This window comes from Chiloscyllium plagiosum, unplaced genomic scaffold (genome assembly GCF_037043375.1).
Source record: "Chiloscyllium plagiosum isolate Xiang-an unplaced genomic scaffold, Cpla_swu_hap1 HiC_scaffold_3, whole genome shotgun sequence".
Lineage (NCBI taxonomy): Eukaryota > Metazoa > Chordata > Chondrichthyes > Orectolobiformes > Hemiscylliidae > Chiloscyllium > Chiloscyllium plagiosum.
The window spans coordinates 151,421,840-151,443,885 of record NW_028270141.1 but is presented as its reverse complement, the minus strand read 5'-3'; the positions used below and the strand labels follow the sequence as shown (position 1 = coordinate 151,443,885).

General features: G+C 41.9%; 1 protein-coding gene across 2 annotated transcripts in view; it reads right to left on the bottom strand.

Moving 5' to 3' along the window:
- Positions 1-22,046, bottom strand: part of aida (axin interactor, dorsalization associated) — a 101,187-nt gene that overhangs the window by 71,845 nt on the left and 7,296 nt on the right. For both annotated transcript variants that reach the window (XM_043687334.2, XM_043687335.2), the window contains exon 2: positions 4,088-4,157. In XM_043687334.2, the coding sequence (XP_043543269.1) occupies positions 4,088-4,157 (70 nt within the window). The remainder of the gene's footprint in view (positions 1-4,087; positions 4,158-22,046) is intronic.

Genomic DNA, 22,046 nt, shown 5'->3' with positions numbered 1-22,046 from the left:
AAATTCTATGACCCTATGATAGGATCTATTTCTCCTCTCAGGAGAATGAAGCTTTTCATTCAGGGGAACCAATCATACGAAGTGAATACTGTAGTTTGCAGAGCTTTAAAACCAGAAGAGTTCAGATAGAACTCAAGTTGCTGGAAATAAAAGTGCTCAGGCCACAAGATGGTTGGGGGGGGGGAAGCCTGGACCTAACAAGGGAGTTGCGGAGGGAATGGTCTCTGTGGGGCGGGGAGGGAAACCTGTCTCTGGTCTGGGGTCGGATTGTACGTGGCAAAAATGGCGGAGGGTGATGTGCTGTATCTGGAGACTTTAGGGCAGGAGGCGGAGCTAAAAGACAAGGACAGATTGTGTGTGTGTGTGTGTGTGTGTGTGTGTGTGTGTGTGTGTGTGTGTGTGGGGGGGGGGGGGGGGGTGTCTCCATTCTTGTTGTAGTTGGAGGGGTGGAGCTCAGTTTCCACAAATTAACCCCACCACCATGTGGCTGACCACTTTAACTCCCCCTCTGCCAAGGTCATACAAGTCCTAGGCTGCCTCCACTGCCAAATCCAAGCCACCCAACATCTGAAGGAAGAACGCCTCATCTTCCGCCTCGGAACCCTCCAACCACGTCATCAACAGTGACTATTAGTTTCCTCAGCTCCCTTCCCGCCCCCCCCACCTCATCCAAGATCCAACCTTCCAACTCAGCACCACCATATTGAATTGCCCCATATATCCATCTTCCTTTCCACCGATCCCAACCCTCCCCTCTGACCTATCACCATCACCCTCCCCTCTGACCTATCACCATCACCCCCCACCCGCCCCCAACCTGCATCTACCTATCGCTTTCTCAGCTATCTCACACCTGGCCCCACCCCCAACCTCCTATTTATCCATGGGTGGCACAGTGGCTCAGTGGTTAGCACTGCTGCCTCACAGCACCAGGGTCTTGAGTTCGATTCCCGCATGTCTGTGTGGAGTTTGCACATTCTCCCCATGTCTGTGTGGGTTTCCTCCGGGTGCTCAGGTTTCCTCCCACACTGTAGAGAATCGAATAGAATCTCTCAGCCCCCCTAACCCCACCCCCACATTCTTCACGTTTCTTTAGAATTAGAAAATAATCATTTATTGGAATATACTTAACTTTAATAAGGTTAAAAATCACATATCACCAGGTTATAGTTCAACAGGTTTCGGAGCGCTGCTCCTTTGTCAGATAGCTAGTTGGGCAGGATCATAGGACACAGCAAAACATTATAGTGTCATACACTGTTGCAATATATTGAATAAATATAGATTGCTGTTAAGTCTTTCAGCTTTTCCAAACCTGCAACCCATTCTAAAAGACTTAACAGCAATCTATATTTGTTCAATATATCACAACAGTGTATAACACTATGATGTTTTGCTACAAATTCTGTGTAGCTCCTGCTCCACTAGCTACCTGACAAAGGAACAGTGCTCCGAAAGTTTGTACTTCCAACTAAACCTATTGGACTATAACCTGGTGTCATGTCATTCTTAACTTTGTCTACTCCAGTCCAACACTGGCAACTCCACATCATAACTTTAACAAGAACAGTGAAAGGAGGATTTCTAATTTCTGTAGTTTAAATTACATACCAAATACACAAACTTAAATAACAATTAAGACAGAAAAAAGACAAAAATATTCTCTTGCCACCTGTTGTATATAAACAAAATTCCAAAGAGCAAAAGTCCACAACACAAGATTGGAAGATAGTTATTTCAGTCCTTTATTTTTTGACAAGCTGATACACTGTGTATTGAATGACAATTGTTCTTGAATTCTAAGAGTGATCGGGTGAACTTAGGACTTCTGTTGTATGAATTATTTCTTAGGAGTGGGGAAATGACAGAAAAACTAAGTGTTTCTGTTTTCAGTGTCTGGATACTTCTGTTCACTCATCTGCTCTTAGCACTTAGATTTTTTTTTAAACCACTGCAGCCTGACTAGACGACTGTTGTCAGAGAGAATTGCTGTAACTCATAAGGATGTTTCATGCTGCTCATTCTCGAATTTTGCCTCTTACTACTTCCAAAAGAAGAAACATTGTATTGCACAGCTCAGCAACATGCAACACACAAAACAACATTCAAGTCGCAAAACTTGGCTGGTGTGCCAATCACAGCAGTGCAACTTTCAGTTCATAGTCCCAAAATAAAAAAACATGGGGTCTCTTACACTGGTTACAGCCCTTACTACCCTTAATACTTCTTTCAAGTTGTGCTTACCACGGACAAACAGATTTGTCGGATGAGGGTAGGAGACAGAATTCCCCAGATATTTGCTGCCCACGCAGGACTTAATGGCATGATACTTCAAGTCAATGTTGAGGAATCCCAAGGTTACCCCTATCAATTGTACAGCAGTGTGTCTCCCTGGTGCTGGTAGACCAGGACTAATAAGTTGACTGTTGGACAAGTAACTCAGTTGGTTGTGCCTTTGACATGTCAACCAGTTAGGTCAATACTGGGTGATCGGTTTTCATTCTTTTCAGCATTTTGTAACTTGAGATACATCTTTTTTGGGGTATTGGGGGGTGGAATGCTGAAAGAGGGGCAGAGGTAGAGGGAGGACAAGAGATTGTGGACAGAGAGACCGAGAAAAGATGTGGACGCCATAGTCTAGGCTAGCATTTATTGCATATTCCTAATTCCCACTCTCCTAAATTGCTGCAAAAATAGATTTTTTTTTAGATTAGATTAGATTACAGTGTGGAAACAGGCCCTTCGGCCCAACAAGTCCACACCGACCCGCCGAAGCGAAACCCACCCATACCCCTACATTTACCCCGTACCTAACACTGCGGGCAATTTAGTATGGCCAATTCACCTAACCTGCACATCTTTGGACTGTGGGAGGAAACCGGAGCACCCGGAGGAAACCCACGCAGACACGGGGAGAACGTGCAAACTCCACACAGTCAGTCGCCTGAGTCGGGAATTGAACCCGGGTCTCTGGCGCTGCGAGGCAGCAGTGCTAACCACTGTGCCACCGTGCCGCCCAGAAAAGGGCAGAAGATCAGATTATAAACCTAAACAAAAGAAACATTACCTTTATTCATCATTAACCAATTGTCTCTGAATCCTGTACAGTCTAACTAATATTTCTGTCAGATTTGTTATTCCAATCACACTAGAGTGCAAGAGAACATACTGCGCTCTTTGAAAATTTAAGTCTTGCAAGAAATGTTGTCCTTCAAAATTTTAGTTGTCAGTTTATTTTTTAGTAAATTGGTAAGATTTGCAATTGCAGCACTGACTATCAAATTTACTTCTGCATGCTTAGAATAAACTAATGAAACCAGGAGGTCTGAATAATGAGCACAAAGATTTCTGAGTGCTCACTGTTAGGTTCTTTTCCTGATGTATCACTCGAGATGCAATTTGCACACGCCAACGTCTGCAAACAGTTCAAGTTTATAAAAGCCTATACAAGCGAGGTGACCCCTTTGACCCTCTTCGCTGGCGTGCGAAGTCAAGTCAGAGGCCCCTGAACAAAGAAAACATCCCCTTTATACACGTCAGTTAGTAATGCTCACAGATACTCTGGCCACTCCTCCACAGTCACGTGCCACTCAAGACAACCCCCAGCCACTCTGTCACAGTCACATGTTACCCCAGATACAATGGTAGGATGAGGTCATCCTTGGAGATCATGTAAATGTAAATGCCCTAAATCCTGGGTGCATCTGAATGCAGTGATTCAGTGATTCCCCAAGACAATATAGGTGTGATGTGTCCTAGCTTTGGGGTGGACCTGCAAATGAGTTCTGGCTCCACTACTTCCCCAGACAACATAGGTGTGATAGGCTTCGGCATTGGGGATGCTCAAGCAAGCAAACGTGATTGCATAGGGGATGACTATGAAAGTATTTCTGAACGGAAGGGGCTAAATGATTGTTTATGTTAATAATAGTAGGGGAGTAGTAGCAAATGACTGTCTAATTGGAGTGGGAGTCATCCCCACCCACTTCCAGAATGTTCAGTCAGTGCAGTTTAACCCTTTAATATTACATGAATGTCCAGAGAGATATTCCAATTTAATATTTTAACATTACTCTACAACACTTACCTTTTGGTCCTCTGAGAGTTCAGAAGAGTTGGTTGTTGACTGCACTTCCTTCTGCAAATGCCTGGCTAATCTGCATAAAGATAAAAAATTTCACAAAGTTGCATTTTTAAAATAGTTGGTATATTATTGTGCAAACTATGCATATACACAATGTTGCTAAGAGAAAACTACAAGCATATAATACCATACAGTATTCTATTCACAAAGTCATAGTTTACTGTTTGACAATCACTTTAAAATGACAAAGAATTCAGAGTTTATCAAATTGTTGGGATGCCATCATGAACTCAGCACATTTAGGTAGCAATTTCCATAAATTATTAAAGACTAAATAAATTAGAGTTACATTCCCTGGAACTTAGAAGGTTATGGAAAGCAGTGACTATAACATGGCAGAATCGAGATCGAGGGACTTAGGTCAGAAACACCCATGCTAGACTTAATTAAAAGGGTAATCGCAAAGGTATGAGGTCAAGGCCAGCTGGGGTGGACTGGGATAGCAGTTTAGGTGCAAAGACAATTAAAAAGGGACAAAAGCACACATTTAAAGAAAATAGTTAATGGCTCACAGCAAAGATATATTTCAATGAGGAGGGTCTTTCGTGGTCCAGTGTTTGTATTGCTCCCTCTGAGCTAGGCAGCCCAGTTCAAGTCCCATCTGCTCCTGAAGTGTAACATAGCTCTAAATAGGTTAATAAGAAACTATATTCCAGTCAGAAAGGAGGATTCACGGAAGGGGATAAAGCCAGTGATTAACTGGGCTGGTTAAGGATAGCATCAAATTGAAAGACAAAACACACAATCTGACAAACATTTGTGACAGAATTGGGAAAGTTTTAAAATACACAAAAAGACAACCAAAAAAAAAAGAAAATTAACTTGGAGGGTAAACTTGCAAGCAATATCAAATTAGACAGCAAGAGCTTGTTTAAACGTATAAAAAAGAGAGAAGCCAAAGTGAACATAGCCCCTGACAGAATGAGGTAAGATAATGAGAAGCCAGGAAATGGTAGAAGAGTTGAATAAATTCTTTTCACCAGTCTTCACAGAAGACAAGAATAGCATTCCAAAATTACCTAATAAGTAAGGACCAAAAGGAGAGAAAATAAATACAACAGCTATCACTGAGAAAAGGTGCTGGGGATACCAATGGTGCTAAAGACCAAGAGGACCACTCGACCAGATGGGACATATCCGGGCATATTAAAGGAAGAAGCTGTAGAGATAGTGGAAGCACTGATCATAATCTTTCAGGAATCCTTGGATTCTGGAAACTTCCCAGAGCTTTTGAAACTTGTCAATGTAACACCTTTTATAATAAAGGGTAGTCGACAAAAAGTTAACTAGAAGCCTGCTAGCCTAATACCTCTTATTGGGAAAATGGTAGAATCTATTATGAAGGATGTAACAGCTGAGCACTTGGAAATACATTATATGGCAGAGTTGATAAGTTCAGTTGACTGGATGGCTGGTGGGTAGTGCAGAGTAATGCCAAAAGGATGGGTTCCATTCCTGTACCAGCTGAGGTTACCACAAAGGACTCTCCCTCTCAATCTCTCCTATCACCTGAGGCATGGTGACCCTCAAGTTAAACCACTAATTGTCTCTGAGTGAGCAACTCTGGGTAGTAGGGGTATGATGTCTTTATTTTACATAGTATGATCAAGCAGAGTCAGGATGCTTCATCAAGGGAAATCCTGCCTGACAAACTGACCAGAGCTCTTTGAGAAGGTAACCAGCAAAATAATTAAAGGAGTAGTGGTGCATGTGATATATTTTGGATTTTAGAAGGCATTTAATAAAATACTAAATATTAGGCTGCTTAATTAGCTAAGAACCCATGGTGTTAGAGTTAGTATATTAGCATGGATAGAGGATTGGCTAATGAAGAGAAGACAGTGGGATAAACAAGACATTTTCAGGATGGCAACCAGTAAATAATGTGTGCCAATTGGATCGGTGTTGGGGCAATAATTATCTACAACATATGTTTATGACTTGGATGACAAAAAAGTGAATACAATACAATTGGCTCTGATATAACAGGATAGTTCTGTTCTTGTGCGAGCTCGTGTTACAAGAAAATCGCACAACAGCCACATCATTTAAACTAATGGGGCTGGAATTGCATTATAGCCAATTCAGGTAAGCAAAGCTCATGTTCTACAAGTAATGGTCTAAATTGTTCAAATCGTTAAAGCCAATTCTTGTTGAAGAAACACACGTTTTCGCAGAACTGACTGTACAGCTAACTTTGCAAATGACAGAGAAATAGGTGGGAGGCAAGAGTTAAGGACGTCAGAGCATATGATAGGATATAGACCAGTTAAGCGAGTCGACAAAAAATTTGCCAGTTGGAATAAATGCTGGGAACACATAACATGATGTACTATTGCAGGAAATGTGATATTAAAGAGAGTTAATTTGCTCTGCTGACCTGCAAGAAATTGAATGCTCTGGGGGTAGGGTGGTGTGTCATTGTCTTATGGGTGCATTGTGGGAGGTTTACATTCCCATCCCTTGCCATTCAGGGATGATTTACATTGATTTCATTCCCTATTCAGAATTCAAAAAGAACATTATAGTTGAAATGCTGACTACTCCTTGTAGTTAAAAAAATACAATTCACACCAGATCTGGACATTAAGGGATGATTTGAATTACGTTGTATTGTATCGAGGGGCATGTGACTGTGAGGGAGAGACTGAGAGTTGTCTTGTGGACATTATTAGCTGTGATGTAAAGATTTTGTATAAAGGAAGGACCTGTTTTCTTTGTTCCCAGAGTTTTTTTGCCATGACTCTGTAAGCTCTGCGAGGTTTGTTAAAGATTCCATCAGAGAGCGCTTCCCTGGACATGCCTCACAAGCATGCTGAAAAGTGTTCAGGGTTTCTCCAAAACCTGAATTGTACTTTGCTTAACACACTTTGGTTGCTTGTTCACAGAAATCGGTGTGTTGCAATTGCACCAAGTGCGTAAGGACCTCAAAAAAGAAAAAGAGAACATAACAGAAGAATAGAGGAATATTAGTTAAGTGGAGAAAAAGCACAGAAATCTACAGAACAGAGAGACTTTGCAGTCCCTATCTATGAATCATAATAATCTAGCTTCAAGTTCAGCAGGAAATAGGGAAGGCAAATAGAATGCTGGTCTTTACTTCAAATGGAATGGAGTATAATGGAGGGGTTTTGCTGAATCTCTTCAAGACATTAGTCAGACCATTGTTGGAACTCTATGAACAAGCTTGGGCCCTTTATCTAAGGAAATATATAGACTTTGGAAGCAGCCCTAAAGATGATTAACTAGGCTAATACAGGATACGGAGGGACTGTCTTATGTGGCGAGAGAGAGTTTATAAGAATGAGAAGTAACCTTATTGAAATAAGAAAGGATTCTTGCGGGATTTGATAGGATACGTGCAGAAAGGTTGCTTCTCCTTGTTGGAAAGCCTGGAACCAGAGGACATGAACTCAGAATGAGGGGTCGCACACTTAAGACAGATGAAGGAAGAATTTCTTCTCTTAAACAGTAATGAATCTGCAGAATTCTTCACCACAGAGCACTATTGAGGCTGAGTCATCAAGCACATTCAAAGCCGAGATAGACAGATCTTTAATCAGTAAGGGAATTAAAAGTTATACGGAAATGGCAGGAAAGTGAAATTAAAAATAATCAGATCAGCCACAATCTCACTGAACAGCAGAGCAGGCTCAACAGGATGAATAGCCTACTTCACCTACATCTTGTGGGGCAATTTAATCAAAGTCTTCATGATATGTGGAGAGGGGTAGATAGTTCCTCCCCGTCGAAGGCATCCTATTTCTGATGGTTTTGCAATCTAGAACTAGGTAGAAAATTTTAAAATCGGGCACAAGTTCGGAAATACTTCTACAGAAGGCTGTAGAAGTTTAGAATACTCTTCATTGCTCAGATCATTGAGTAGAGGAGTTGGGACATCATGCTGAGGTTGTACTGGACATGGATGAGGCTACTTTTGGCATATTGTGCACAGTTCTAGTTGCCCTTCCAATGGAAGGATATTAAATTGTACAGGATGCGGAAAAGATTTACCAGGATGTTACCAGACTGGAGGGTTTGAGTTATAACGAAAGGCTGACTCGGCCAGGACTTTTTTCACTGGAACATAACAGGTTTGGGGGGTGGGGGGTGTGACCTTAGAGACGATGAGTGGCACAGATAAGGTGAATAACAAAGGTCTTTTCCCTAGGGTAGGGTGTGGTGGTGGTGGTGGTGGGGGGGGGGGGGGGAGGGAGGAGTGGAGAGGAGGAAGTATTTTTAAGGTGAGAGGAGAAAGATTTAAAAAAGGACCGGAGGGGCAACTTTTTCACAGCAGATGGCTCATTTGTGGAATGAACTGGGAAAGGAAGTGGTAGATGTAGGTATGGTTACAACATTGAAAAGACATCTTGATGGGTAGGTGAATAAGAAGAATAAGAAAGATTTGGAGGGATAGGGTCCAAATGCAGGCAAGTGAGGAGAGTTCAGTTGGTTAGCATGGACTAGCTGGGCCGAAGGGTCTGTTTCCATGCTGTGTACAAAAATGGTTAATTGATAGAAACGTCGAAAATAGGAGCAGAAATACACCATTCAGCATCTCTCAGCTGCACTCTCTCTATGACATCCATATTCTTCCTTACATAAGGAGAATGAATACGCCAACTGCAGTCCCACTAAGGCATCTCACTTCTGTACTCAAACCCTTTTGCAAAAAAATGCCAACATACTATTTGCCTTCCTGACTACATACTGCACCTACCATGGTGGTTTTCAGTAATTCATGGAAAACTCCCCACAGGTCTCTTTGGGCAAGATGCTAGATCAACAGTTACTTTAAAATCTCAGGTTAACAAACCTGATCACTCAAAGGGATTCTTGGGATGATGATTTGTGTGGAATTTGACCATGGGGCAGCCATGATTTATTTGCATGATAAAACAGGTCCAAGGCATGAAATAGCTACTCCTATTCCTATGATTAATAATAGAAGTAGAGAAAAAAAGTCTGATTGACAGAGCTGGCTCAGTTGGTAGCTCGTCCATTCACCGTTGGTTATTGTATTGTAAATTCTAATCCAGCAATTCAGCACTTAAGTTGACACGACAGAACAGAACAAAGTGGGTGCTGCACTATTAGAGGTACTATGTGGCTGTGAGATTAAATTGTGGCTTTATCAGATGTACATTAAAGATGGAAAGGACAGGAACATTCTCATCAATAGTAGAATTTATTTTCCACCACTTAAAATATTAAATTGATGGAGTTTGAACATTACAAAATGAATTAAGACGAATACAGGGGTACAGTAGGCTATGGACAAAGGTGAATGGGATTAGTGTAGCTTGGTGTTTGTTGGTTGGGACGGACATTTTCAGTCAAAGGGTTTGTTTCTATGCTGTATGACTATAACATTAGAAAAATATTGTCTATTTAATTACTGCTTGTGGGACTTTATCAAGTGCAAATTTAACATTTGCCCATGTACTAATTTAGTGATTTTACATCATTTATCAAACAATGAAGTTAGAAATTGGAAAACTTTACATCACTTAACAGTTTGATAATCCAATCATTGTAGTCACAGGAATTAATCAGCTCAGTATCTGAGGCCCCGCTAACTTCAGTGTTCTTTCTTCCAGAAGGACAGAAGTGGGTATTTTCTCTGATGATTACAGTATTCAGTACAATTAACAATTCCTCAGATACTGAAGCAGACCATCCCAATTCTAAGGTTTGCAGTGTATTTTATTTTATTGTATCATTGGTGAGGTGAAAATCCTGGCAATTTCTTTTCAAGAGTAGTGTCACCACATGAATTGTAACAGGTCAAGCAACCTGGCTTACCAGTAACACGAGGACAACTGCAGATGGAAAGTAAATGCTGGCCTTGTCATTATATCAACATCCTATGAATGAACTAAAAATAAAAAGGATGGATATCTATAATAATAAAACTGGTTTTCCATTGTTAAGAACCATTGTTTCAAAATCAGGGGTCACCCATTCCAGATAGAGATGAGGTTTGTTGTTGGGAGGAATGTAGAGTTGAATTTACACAATCAGCCAAGATCTTAATAAATTAACTACTCCTGGTCCTAATGCATATTTAATATGTATTATATACTACGTCCCAAACCACCAACTTGGTTTTTGGCCCCCTTCCCATTTCATTCCATTCCATTGTGAACTTGAACATTTGCAATTCCTACTGTTACACAGCTCAATAAGTCCACTAATTCTCCAGTACAATGCCACAGTGGCTATTCTTTAACCATATTTCAGCTTTGCCTGCAGCATTTGTTGATTGTGGCCACTATGTGGAGGCTGCGGCCTAGTGGCATTACTGCTGGACAATCAATCCAAAGATCCAGGTAATATTCTGGGCACAGGTTCAAATCTCAACTTGGCAAATGGTAGAATTTGAATTCCATAAAAATCTGGAACTGAGATCATTGTGAATTGTTGGGGAAAAAAAATACCTGGCTCAATCACGCTCTTTGGGAAAGGAATCTGCCATCCTTACATGGTGTGGTCGATATGCGATTCCCAAACCACAGCAAAAGTGACTAACTCTTACCTGCCCTCTGAAATGACCTAGCAAGCAACTCCGTTCTAACAATCCCTAGAAAGTCTCAAACAAGAAATGAAACCAGATGGACGACCTAACATTAGCACTACTGATTGAGCTGGTCAAGTCTTAAAGGACATTGCTGGTAAACTGGGTCTGCAGCAGGTGGTGAAGGAACCAAACAACTGGGGGGGGGGGGGGGGGGGGGGGGGGGGGGGGGGGGAAAGAGGGGGAGGCAGACTGCTTTCATCCATACCAATCTGTTTACCACAGGTGCTTCTGTCCATGACAGTAAGTGACCAGCCCTCTTGTGGAAAAGTCTCTACCCCTGCATCAGGAGGCCTGGGTCAAGTCCCACCTGCTCCAGAGATGTGTAATAACATCTGAACACGTTGTTTAGAAAAGTAGTTAACAGTGACCACCACACAGTGCTTGTGGAGATGAAGCCCTGCATTTACACTGAGAATACTTCTCATCATGTTGACTGTTATTATGTTGTCTGTTATTATGTTAAAGGGACAGGCTTTGAAACGTATCTCGCAACTCCATGAGGTAGGGTGGACCATCAACAGCAGAATCATACTCCAATACAATCTGTAACTTTATGGCCTAGCATATCCCCCATTAGCAAAGGGATCAAGATTGGCTCAATGAAGAGTGCAGGAGGACATGCCAGGATCATCACTAGGTATAGCTAAAAGGGTGGTATCAACCTGGTGTAATGACAAAACAGGATTACTTGCACGCCAAACATGAGCAGCTGAGCGATTCCACAATCAATGGATTAGATCTAATCTCTGCAGTCCTGCTACTTCCAGTCATGAAGAGTGGTAGACAATCACATATGTTATGAAGTTGTGTAGAGTACTCAAAGTGGAAGGCAGGAAGCCAGAATTGGTTTGTAAAAATGATAGGAGAAAAGAGTATGTGGTCCCTTTAAGAGGTAATGTGCTTTTCAAAGCTTAGAGATGTACCAAAGTGTGTCTGCTAGCAGCTGTAGATTATCAGTTCTGAAATGGAAACATATAAAAATTGGATGCGTGATTGGAAAAAACCTTAGGCTTGTTTTGATATTTTGGTAACTGGCTTGAATTAGCCAATTTAAACTAAGCCCTTAGATATTGAAAACCTATCACATTTAAATTTGATGGTTTTGATGACCAGGCGCCAATCTGATTGTAAAGAAATTAATAAGTAATCAAGAATATAAAAGATGTGGGCATTTTGAAAATTTGGTGAGAAGTGTCATTCACCAGAATTAAGAGTCCTCAGATCTCAAGAGAGAAATTGGCTCTCAGTCATCTCTGCATTAGAGAAAGCATAACCTAAATAGCATCAGTAGCAACATCGGAGAAGGCACTTCGGACAAAGGAATATGACTGAGAAGGCATTTTGGACAGAGGAAGGTGGTTCATAAATATCACCAGAGAAGGCAAGGAGTATTTCGGAAGAGACACTGTGAATTTTGAGACTAAATTTTAATTTTTGCTTTGCTACCTGAGTGGGGACTTGTATTTATTCATACAGCATCCTATTAGAATCCTGTTTTATTCAGGAACAGGTAGTCAGAGGGGAATTGCTCAGATTGTTAGTTGTTCTGTTCATTTGTTCACTATTGGAGTTGGATAAATAAATTGTTACTTGTTGATTGTGGAGCGAGTGAAAGGATTTGATTTGATTTAACCACCCCTTTATAACAGATTGGGATATGACAAATAGGTTATACCACTTGTCACACTTCTCTTGATGTTTCAGTTTTAATTATCAGAGGGGTGTTGATGTCTGCTCCATAACACACAACTCATTCAAAGGGGAGGCTCCACTAATATCTCCATTCTCAATAATGGGAAAGCTTCGCACATCAATGCTAAACATGGGGAGAAAATGGGAACAAAGTATGAGTCAGATGATCAGCCATGTCCATACAGAATTGCGGAGCAAATTCAAAAGGGCTGAATGGCCTACTCCACTTCCTACATTCAGTGTTTCTATAAGGCTGTAGAATTTGCCACAACCTTCAGCCGCAAGTACAAAGTGGATGATTTATCTTGGCCTCCTCCAGAGGTCCACCGGTTTAACACAAGCCTGCCATCAGCCAATTTGATTCAGTCCACATCATGCGAAGAAATGGTTGGAGGCACTGGGTAGTGTAAAGGCTTTAGGACCTGACAACATTCCAGCAATAGTACTGAAGACTTGTGCTCCAAAATAGCTGCTACCCTGGCAAAGCTCTTCCAGTAAAGTTACAATGCTGGCATCCAACTGACAACACCCTGTACATAGAAGGCAGAACAAACCTAACCCAGGCAATTACTACTCAATCAATCAATCAGGTAAAAACAATGACTGCAGATGCTGGAAACCAGATTCTGGATCAGTGGTGCTGGAAGAGCACAGCAGTTCAGGCAGCATCCAAGGAGCTTTGAAATCGATGTTTCAGGCAAAAGCCCTTTTGCCCGAAATGTCGATTTCAAAGCTCCTTGGATGCTGCCTGAACTGCTGTGCTCTTCCAGCACCACTAATCCAGAACCTACCCAATGAATCAGTCTTCTCTCTATCATTAGTAAAGATTGAGAAAGTGTCATCAACAGTGCTATCAAGCACTGCTCAGTCATACCTTGCTCGTTGACACCCAGTTTGGCCTTCCATCAGCTCCTCACCTTACTACAATCTTGGTTCATACATGGACAGAAAAGTTCAGATCCAGAGGTGAAGTGAGAGTGACTGTCCTTGACATCAAGGTCACATTTGACCAAGCGTGGCATTAAGAGCCCAAACAAAGCTGGAGTGAATGGAAATGGCAAACAGAGGATGGATGTTCCCAATCACTGGGGAGTCCAGATGTCATAGTTAGTATACAGGATACAACCATTTCGGACTGAGATAAGGAGAAATAATCTTCACCCAAAAAGTGGTCAGCAGGTAGAATTGTCTGCCACAGAAAGCAGTTAAGGCCAAAACTTCTTGTTTTCAAGAAGATGGATAATTGCGAAAAGCAAAGAGCATGGGGAGAAAGTGGGAGACAGGATACTGCATTAGATGATAAACCATGGTCATGGTGGAGCAAGAGTTCCTAAGGGCTGTGTCCTAGATCCAATCATCTTCAGTTCCTTCAATAACCACTGATCATTGCACAAATGTTCAACATTTGCAATTCTTCAGATAATGAAACAGTCCAAGTTCAAATGCAGCAAGACCCAGGCCAACAGACAGTTTTGAGCTGAAAAGTGGCAAGTAATATTCATGCCACACAAATGTCAGACAATGACCATCTCTTTAAAAAAAAATGTAACCATAACCCCTTGACATTCAAATGGTATTACCTCACTTAATCCCTGACTATCAACATTCTGGGGATTACCATTGACCAGAAATTGAACTGGACGAGCCACATCAATACAGTGGCTACAAAAGTAGGTCAGAGGCTTGGAATCCAGCAGGAAGTAACTCTTGTCTGGATTCCACAAAGCCTATCCACTACCTAAAAGGCACAAGTTAGGAGTGTGATGAAATATGGCCCACTCACTTGGATGAGTACAGCTCCAAACACACTCGAAGCTTGACAACATCCAAGATACAGCATCCCAATGATTGGTACCACAGCCACAACATTCAGTCCCTCCAACAGAGACTCAAAAGCATTAATATGTATTGCAAAAATTCGCCAAAAATACTTTTCAACCTCCAAAGCATGCATTACTTCCATCTCGAAGGACAAAAGGTAGCAGATGTACATGAATGTCATCCACCTTCAAAGTCTTTCAAGCCACTCACCATCTTGACTTGGAAATATTTAGCTCTTCCTTCTGTGCCATTGTGACAAAATCCTGGAATTCCCTCCCTCAGGGCACAGTGGTGCTACCTACACCACATCGAGAACAGCAGATCAAGGCAACTCACCAACACATTCTCACAGGCAATTAGGGACTGGCAATAAATACTTGCCGAGCTAGCAATGCTGATATCTCTCAGGTGAATTTGAAAGAAAATGCCAACCTCTCACCTCCATCATTGTTCAGTAGCTCAACAATATTGAGCTACCCTGGTACAGCTCCTGAAAACAGCCAATATATTGGCTGAAAAAGTTTCTCTTCAATCCTATCGAGTTACATGAAGGAGGGTCACTAGACCCGAAAATGAAAACTCTGGTTACTCTCCACAGATGTGCCAGGCCTGCTGAGTTTTTCCAGTAATTTCTGTTTGCGCTTGAATACAAAGTTGGTTGAGTGACAGGAAACAAAGTTGGCGTGAATGGTTGATCTTCAAACCTGAGCAAGGCATATGGAGTGACTCCAAGATTCAGCAATAGGACCACAGCTTTCCTTCATCAAGACTTGGCTATACAGGACACAATTTCAAAATTTGCACAATGTAAAACAGAAGCATTGAGGAAAATAGTGAGCAACCAAAAAAAATGTACAAAGGCTGTTGGGATGGGCAAACAGATGCAAGCTGAGATTTGATACAGGAAAATACTAAGTGATGCAGAGTGTTGAAAAAAAAAATGAATGGCAACATAAAATAAAAGATAGATCCCACTAATCACTTCATGGCTGTATGTGCACAAGTCATTGAAAAACATAGGGCAATTGACAAGTAGATAAGGTATCTAGGATTCTGGGTTTTATAAGTGGAGCTGGGTGTACAAAAGCAAGGTCATAGAAACGAGCTTTTTAATTAAACGACTGATTTGGCCTCACCTGGAATATGTAGCCAATTCTGAATACCATCTTTTCCAAAGAACATGAAGTTGTTCAAAATCATGATGGATGTGGGCAGAGGAGAGACAGGAACTATTCTCATTGACAAAAGGGTCAATTACCACAGAATACTGATTAATGGTGAATGGCAAAAGAACCAATGATAGGAGGAAAAGGTTTTTCAAATTGCAGCAAGCAATTAGGATTTGGAAAAAATGCCTGGAGGCAGCTAGGATAACTTCCACGTAAGAATTGGATAAGCACCTGAAGAGAAAAAAATAATGTATGGTTACAGGGAAGAGTGGCAGAGCAGGCTAGCTGAATTCCATATAAGCTGTCTATTTGAACTTTAGACAGCTTTATTAAGTTGTAGAACAGTACTTGCAACAAATCCCAACTTGTTGAAAGCCAAACTGTCATAGAACATAGGACATTACAGCGCAGTACAGGCCCTTCGGCCCTCGATGTTGCGCCGACCTGTCATACCAATCTGAAACCCATCTCACCTACACTATTCCATGTACGTCCATATGCTTGTCCAATGACAACTTAAATGTACTTAACATTGGCGAATCTACTACCATTGCAGGCAAAGCATTCCATACCCTTCCTACTCTCTGAGTAAAGAAACTACCTCTGACATCTGTCCTATATCTATCACCCCTCAATTTAAAGCTATGCCCCCTCGTGCTCGCCGTCACCATTCTTGGAAAAAGGCTCTCCCTGTCCACCCTATCTAACCCTCGGATTATCTCCTATGTCTCTATTAAGTCACCTCTCAACCTTCTTCTCTCCAACGAAAACAGCCTCAAGTCCCTCAGCCTTTCCTCGTAAGATCTTCCCTCCATACCAGCTAACGTCCTAGTAAATCTCCTCTGCACCCTTTCCAAACCTTCCACATCCTTCTTATAAAGCAGTGACCAGAACTGTACACAATACTCCAGACCAGACCAGAGTTTTATACAGCTGTAGCATAACCTCATGGTCCGGGAACTCGATCCCTCTATTAATAAAAGCTAAAACACGATATACCTTCTTAACAAGCCTGTCAACCTGGGTGGCAACTTTCAAGGATCTGTGTACATGGACACCGAGATCTCTCTGCTCATCTACACTACCAAGAGTCTTACCATTACCCAGTACTTTGCCTTCTGGTTACTCTGACCAAAGTGAATCACCTCTTACTTGTCCGCATTAACTTCCATTTGCCACCTCTCAGCCCAGCTCTGCAGCTTATCTATGTCTCTCTGTAACCTACAACATCCTTCGTCACTATCCACAACTCCACCGACCTTAGTGTCGTCTGCAAATTTACTAACCCACCCTTCTATGCCCTCATCCAGGTCGTTTATAAAACTGACGAACAGCAGTGGACCCAACACTGACCCTTGCGGTACACCACGGGTAACTGGACTCCAGGATAAACATTTCCCATCAACCACCACCACCCTCTGTCTTCTTTCAGTAAGCCAATTACTGACCCAAACTGCTTGTTTTAAAAAAATTCTCAAGGTCAGGTTCGTAGGAGAGTAGTCTGACACAGAACAAACGATCAAGAGGCGAGTCTGCTAGAATATGGGCATTTTATTCCCCGCAGGGTCGCCACAACCAGGTCCAAACAACGGGTCTGGCTTATACTCACTCTACATGTTACCGGAACTGGGAGCCGTCAGTTCTCGTAGAGCGGTTGCCAACAACCCACGCTCGGCGGTTAAACGTAACCCTGGAGCAGACTCACCGAACTGGAGACTTTTCCAGCTGATATACTCTTTTCCAGATATAAACATTCATGTGAACAGCAGAGCAAGGCTAAAAAACACATTCCATTCTGGTTACATACAGATAAGAAGATTCACACGGGGAGGTGTGTAATAAGATTCACACGGGACTAAGCAACACCTCCATTCCGGTTAGATTCACACATGTATTGGGACATAATTTTTAACCGTTTCACCACATTCCACTGCTTGGCCCAATACATGTGTTACATTATGATTCACACATGTATTGGGACATAATTTTACACCACACTGCTGTATCTCCCACAATCCCATTCCTCTGCATTTTGTACAATAGCCTACTGTGGGAACCTTATCAAACACCTTGCTGAAATCCATATACACCACATGAACTGGTTTACTCTCATCTACCTGTTTGGTCACCTTCTCAAAGAACTCAATAAGGTTTGTGAGGAACGACCTACCCTTCACAAAACCATGCTGACTATCCCTAATCAAATTATTCTTCGAGATGATTATAAATCCTCCTATCTCTTATAACCTTTTCTAACACTTTACTAACAACTGAAGTAAGGCTCACTGGTCTAGAATTACCTGGGTTGTCTCTACTCCCTTCTTGGAGGAGAAAGTGAGGTCTGCAGATGCTGGAGATCAGAGCTGGAAATGTGTTGCTGGAAAAGCGCAGCAGGTCAGGCAGCATCCAGGGAACAGGAGAATCGACGTTTCGGGCATAAGCCCTTCTTCAGGAATGGCTTATGCCCGAAACATCGATTCTCCTGTTCCCTGGATGCTGCCTGACCTGCTGCGCTTTTCCAGCAACACATTTCCAGCTCTACTCCCTTCTTGAACAGGGGAACCACATTTGCTATCCTCCAGTCTTCTGGCACTATTCCTGTAGACAATGACGATTTAAAGATCAATGCCAAAGGCTCGGCAATCTCCCCCTTGGCTTCCCAGAGGATCCTAGGATAAATCCCATCCAGCCCAAGGGACTTATCTATTTTCACACTCTGCAGGATTTCTAATACCTCTTCCTTGTGAACCTCAATCCCACCTAGTCTAGTAGCCTGTATCTCAGTATTCTCCTCGACAACATTGTCATTTTCTAGAGTGAATAATGTCGAAAAATATTCATTTAGTGCTTGCCCTATCTCCTCTGACTCCACACACAACTTCCCACTACTAACCTTGATTGGCCCTAATCTTACTCTCGTCATTCTTTTTTTCCTTAAATACTGAGAAAGCCTTAGGGTTTACCCTGATCCTATCTGCCAATAACTTCTCATGTTTCCTCCTGGCTCTTCTGAGCTCTCTCTTTAGGTCTTTCCTAGCTCCTTTGTAACCCTCAAGCGCCCTAACTGAGCCTTCACATCTCATCCTAACATAAGCCGCCTTCTTCCTCTTGACCAGAGATTCCACTTCAAATGAAAAAGAATTGATAAATAATGTCCTCATCAGCTTTAGATAGTACCAGAAGAGTTTCAGTAAGAATTATGGTTGCCTTGATCAGTATGAACTAACAGAATATTTACCCCCAGACAAGTTTTGTTGAAGGATTTAATAAAAAGGATCTTTTCTAAATTTTCCTGATCTGCCAGACAAAAGGTGTAAAATGAAGCGCTACAGCAAAAACACTGCATCAGTCTCCGAAAACTTTGGAACAAGACTTTCATGGAGAATGGATTCACAAAACGAACAGCGTTAAGACTACCCTTAATGTGGTTATATATGGTGCAATAATGTCACATGATAAGTATTTCTGATCTCCAATCATGGAAAAAAAACAAGAAAATATCTGTTTGATGCATGAAGTTTACTAAAGATATTTGTTCAAATTAATTCATGTCTTTGCATCTTAAATGTATTGGCAGATTATTGGCACATGCAAACATTCCCGACAGGACATGTTATGAGAACAAGTCAGTCTCAGGTGCTGTTCCTGATACACTTTCAGTTCGCTAATCACAGTCAGAGCAATGATAAACTATTGCAATTTGAAAGGTAGAAATTGGTCAAGGATTCTAGAGCAACTGCTATCCAGTAACACTTTACCAATTTTGCACATGGGTTGTAGGCATTGCCAGTATTTGTTGTTCATTCTTAGTTGCCCTCAGGAAACCAGTGCAGTCCATTTGGTAGGCTTATTGTCACAGAGCTATTACTGAGGGAATTCCAGGATTTTGACTCGAGGACAATGAAGGAATGGCAATAAAGCTCTATGACGGTGTGCAGTTTGAAGGAAATCTGCTAGTCCACCACTTTCAACATTCACTCCCTTCACCAGGCAATGACAGTAGTGTGTATTCACTTACATGATGCACTGTCACAAATCACAAGCTTCATAGACAGCATTTTCCAGCCAGCTCCCATGTTTCTGCTGCTCTCATCCTTTTGTGTGGTAGAGGTCGCTGGCTGGAAAATACTGTCTATGAAGCCTCAGTGATTTGTGACAGTGCATCATGTAAGTGAATACACACTACTGTCATTGCCTGGTGAAGGGAGTGAATGTTGAAAGTGGTGGACTGAGTACGAATCAAGCAGACTGCGTTGGCTTGGATGTTGAGCTTCGAGTGTTGCTGCACCCATCCAGGTAAGTGGGGAGTACTCCATCATACTCCTGACTTGTACCTTAGTGGGGGAAGGCTTTGGTGTCAAATGGTGAGTTACTCAATACTAAATGTCAAAAGACAAGGCTGAAGCATGCATAACAATCTGCAGCCAGAACTGCCAAATGGTCTATCAGCTGCCAAAGGTCCTCGCTGCACACATGGCAATTTTCAGCCAATTCAATTTACTCTGAGAAAGCACATAGCCTTAGATGTGACACGTTTGCTGCAGAGAATACGGGAAAGTGCCTGTTCAGAAGAATTGGAGACATCTGTCCTTGGTGTCAATGGAACAGTGTAAATAAGGTGATAACATTTGGTCAGTGTGGAATATGTGGCAGTACTTCCTTCTTACGCCAGAAGCTGGAAGCACGCATATTTCACAGTACGGTGTCGGATAACTAAATTGCTGGTTTATATCAAAGACTCTTAACAAAGCTCATACTCAATAGGAAAAGAACTTGTAATTTAATAAGCTGAGTGGAATATGCACATAATAGAACAATCCTAAAGTATACCTCACTGAGCAGATTTGAATTTATGAAGCTCAGCTCCCTCATCTTGACTGCTCTGGGAAGTGAATGTCTCAATACCCTTACAGGCGAGGAAAACAAAAAAGGCTGAAAGTTGGATGATGTTGATGTGTGAGAGAGAAAGAGAGAGAGAGAAAAAAAATGTTCTTCTGTAAATTACATTCACCGACTGAAGGGTTCAAGGGACACAGACAGAGGCAGAGTGACACAGGGTAGCAGACAGACACAGAAACTCGTGGAAAGATTAACTCTTTATGGTCTGAGTTCAGGGAACTTGTCATTGATTGAATGTTTGTAAGTTGTTCCCTGGAGCTCGAGATCTGGGAAGTTATGATTTTAATTCGCTTTCTGGGAATCTAAGACAATTTTAAAAGAAAAAGCCATTTGTAGGACAATAATACGAGACATGATAGCTGAGCAAGGTTACCTCATGATCTTTCCACATAGTTTAGACTCGTTATGATGTCCTGTTAAAAAGGAAGGTTATTTAACCAAAGCAATCAGCCACTCGGTGCCTGGCTGGATCACGGTTTCCCACTTTGACGTGCATGTAGCTTAATTAGTCAAGCGTACTCGGACCTGTCAACGAGTTTCTCTTCCTCCACAAACTTTTACCATTTTATTGTTGCTTATTTGATTGAGAACATTGCCATTTTTCTAACTTTAATACCAAATTCTGAATAAAGATAGCTTGTTTGCAACAATAAGGGGAGAAGCCTGAGAGCGCTCTTTGGGATAAGAGCTGGTGCCGCTAATCTGCTAATGGTTTTAGAATCTTAGGTCAAGCCTGGCTTGTAAGTATCTATGTTATAGTGTAACATTGATGCCATTGGTAAATAAAAAAAGGTCATAATTTAAACTAAACCGTAAGAGTTTTATATTCCAGCCTACCGCAGAGTACGATTGCCAGGATGAACCAAGAGAGGCTACAGGTCGAGTCCATCAGGGATTCCTTGAGCAGTCTCAAATTGGTACTTTAACAGCTCCACATGATATCAAGAAATGGTTGGAGGCACTGGATACTGTGAAGACTATGGGTTCTGACAACATTCTGACATAATACTGATGACTTGCTGCTCCCCTAGCCAAGCTCTTCCAGTACAGTTACAACACTGGCATCCACCTGACAATGTGCAAAATTGCCCAGGAATGTCCTGAATACAAAAAGTAGGACAAATCTAACTCAGCCAATCACTGCCCCATCAGGCTACTCTTTATCATCAGTAAAGTGATGGGCAGCGTCATCAACAGTGATATCAAGCAGACCTGCTCAGTAACACCCAGTTTGGATTCTGCCAAGGTCACTTAGCTCCTCACCTCATTTGAGCCTTGGTTCAAACAGACAAAAGAGGTCAAGTCCAGAGGTGAGGTGAAAGTGTCTGCTAAACAGCATAAGTCGCTAAGTCCATAAGAAATAGCAACAGTAGGCAGCCATTCTGCCCCTCAAGCCTGCTCTTTCATTCAAGAGGATCAATGCTGATCCAACTCTCATATCCATATCCCTGCTCTTTCCCAGTAACCATCATTCCCTTACTGATCCAGAATTTATCTCAGCTTTAAACATACACAGCTCTCTGGGGCAAAGAGGTCCAAAAACTCAACCCTCAGAGAAGTACCCCCTCACCTCAGCTTTTTATTGGTAACCCTTTAGTCTCAAACTATGCCTTCTAGTCCTAGGGGCTCCCACAAAGGTAACATCCCCTCTGCACTATATATACACCTTCTATTCTTCTGAACTCTCATTAGTAAAGTCCCAAGCTGGTTAGCCTTTGCTCATATCAGGGATCATCCTTGT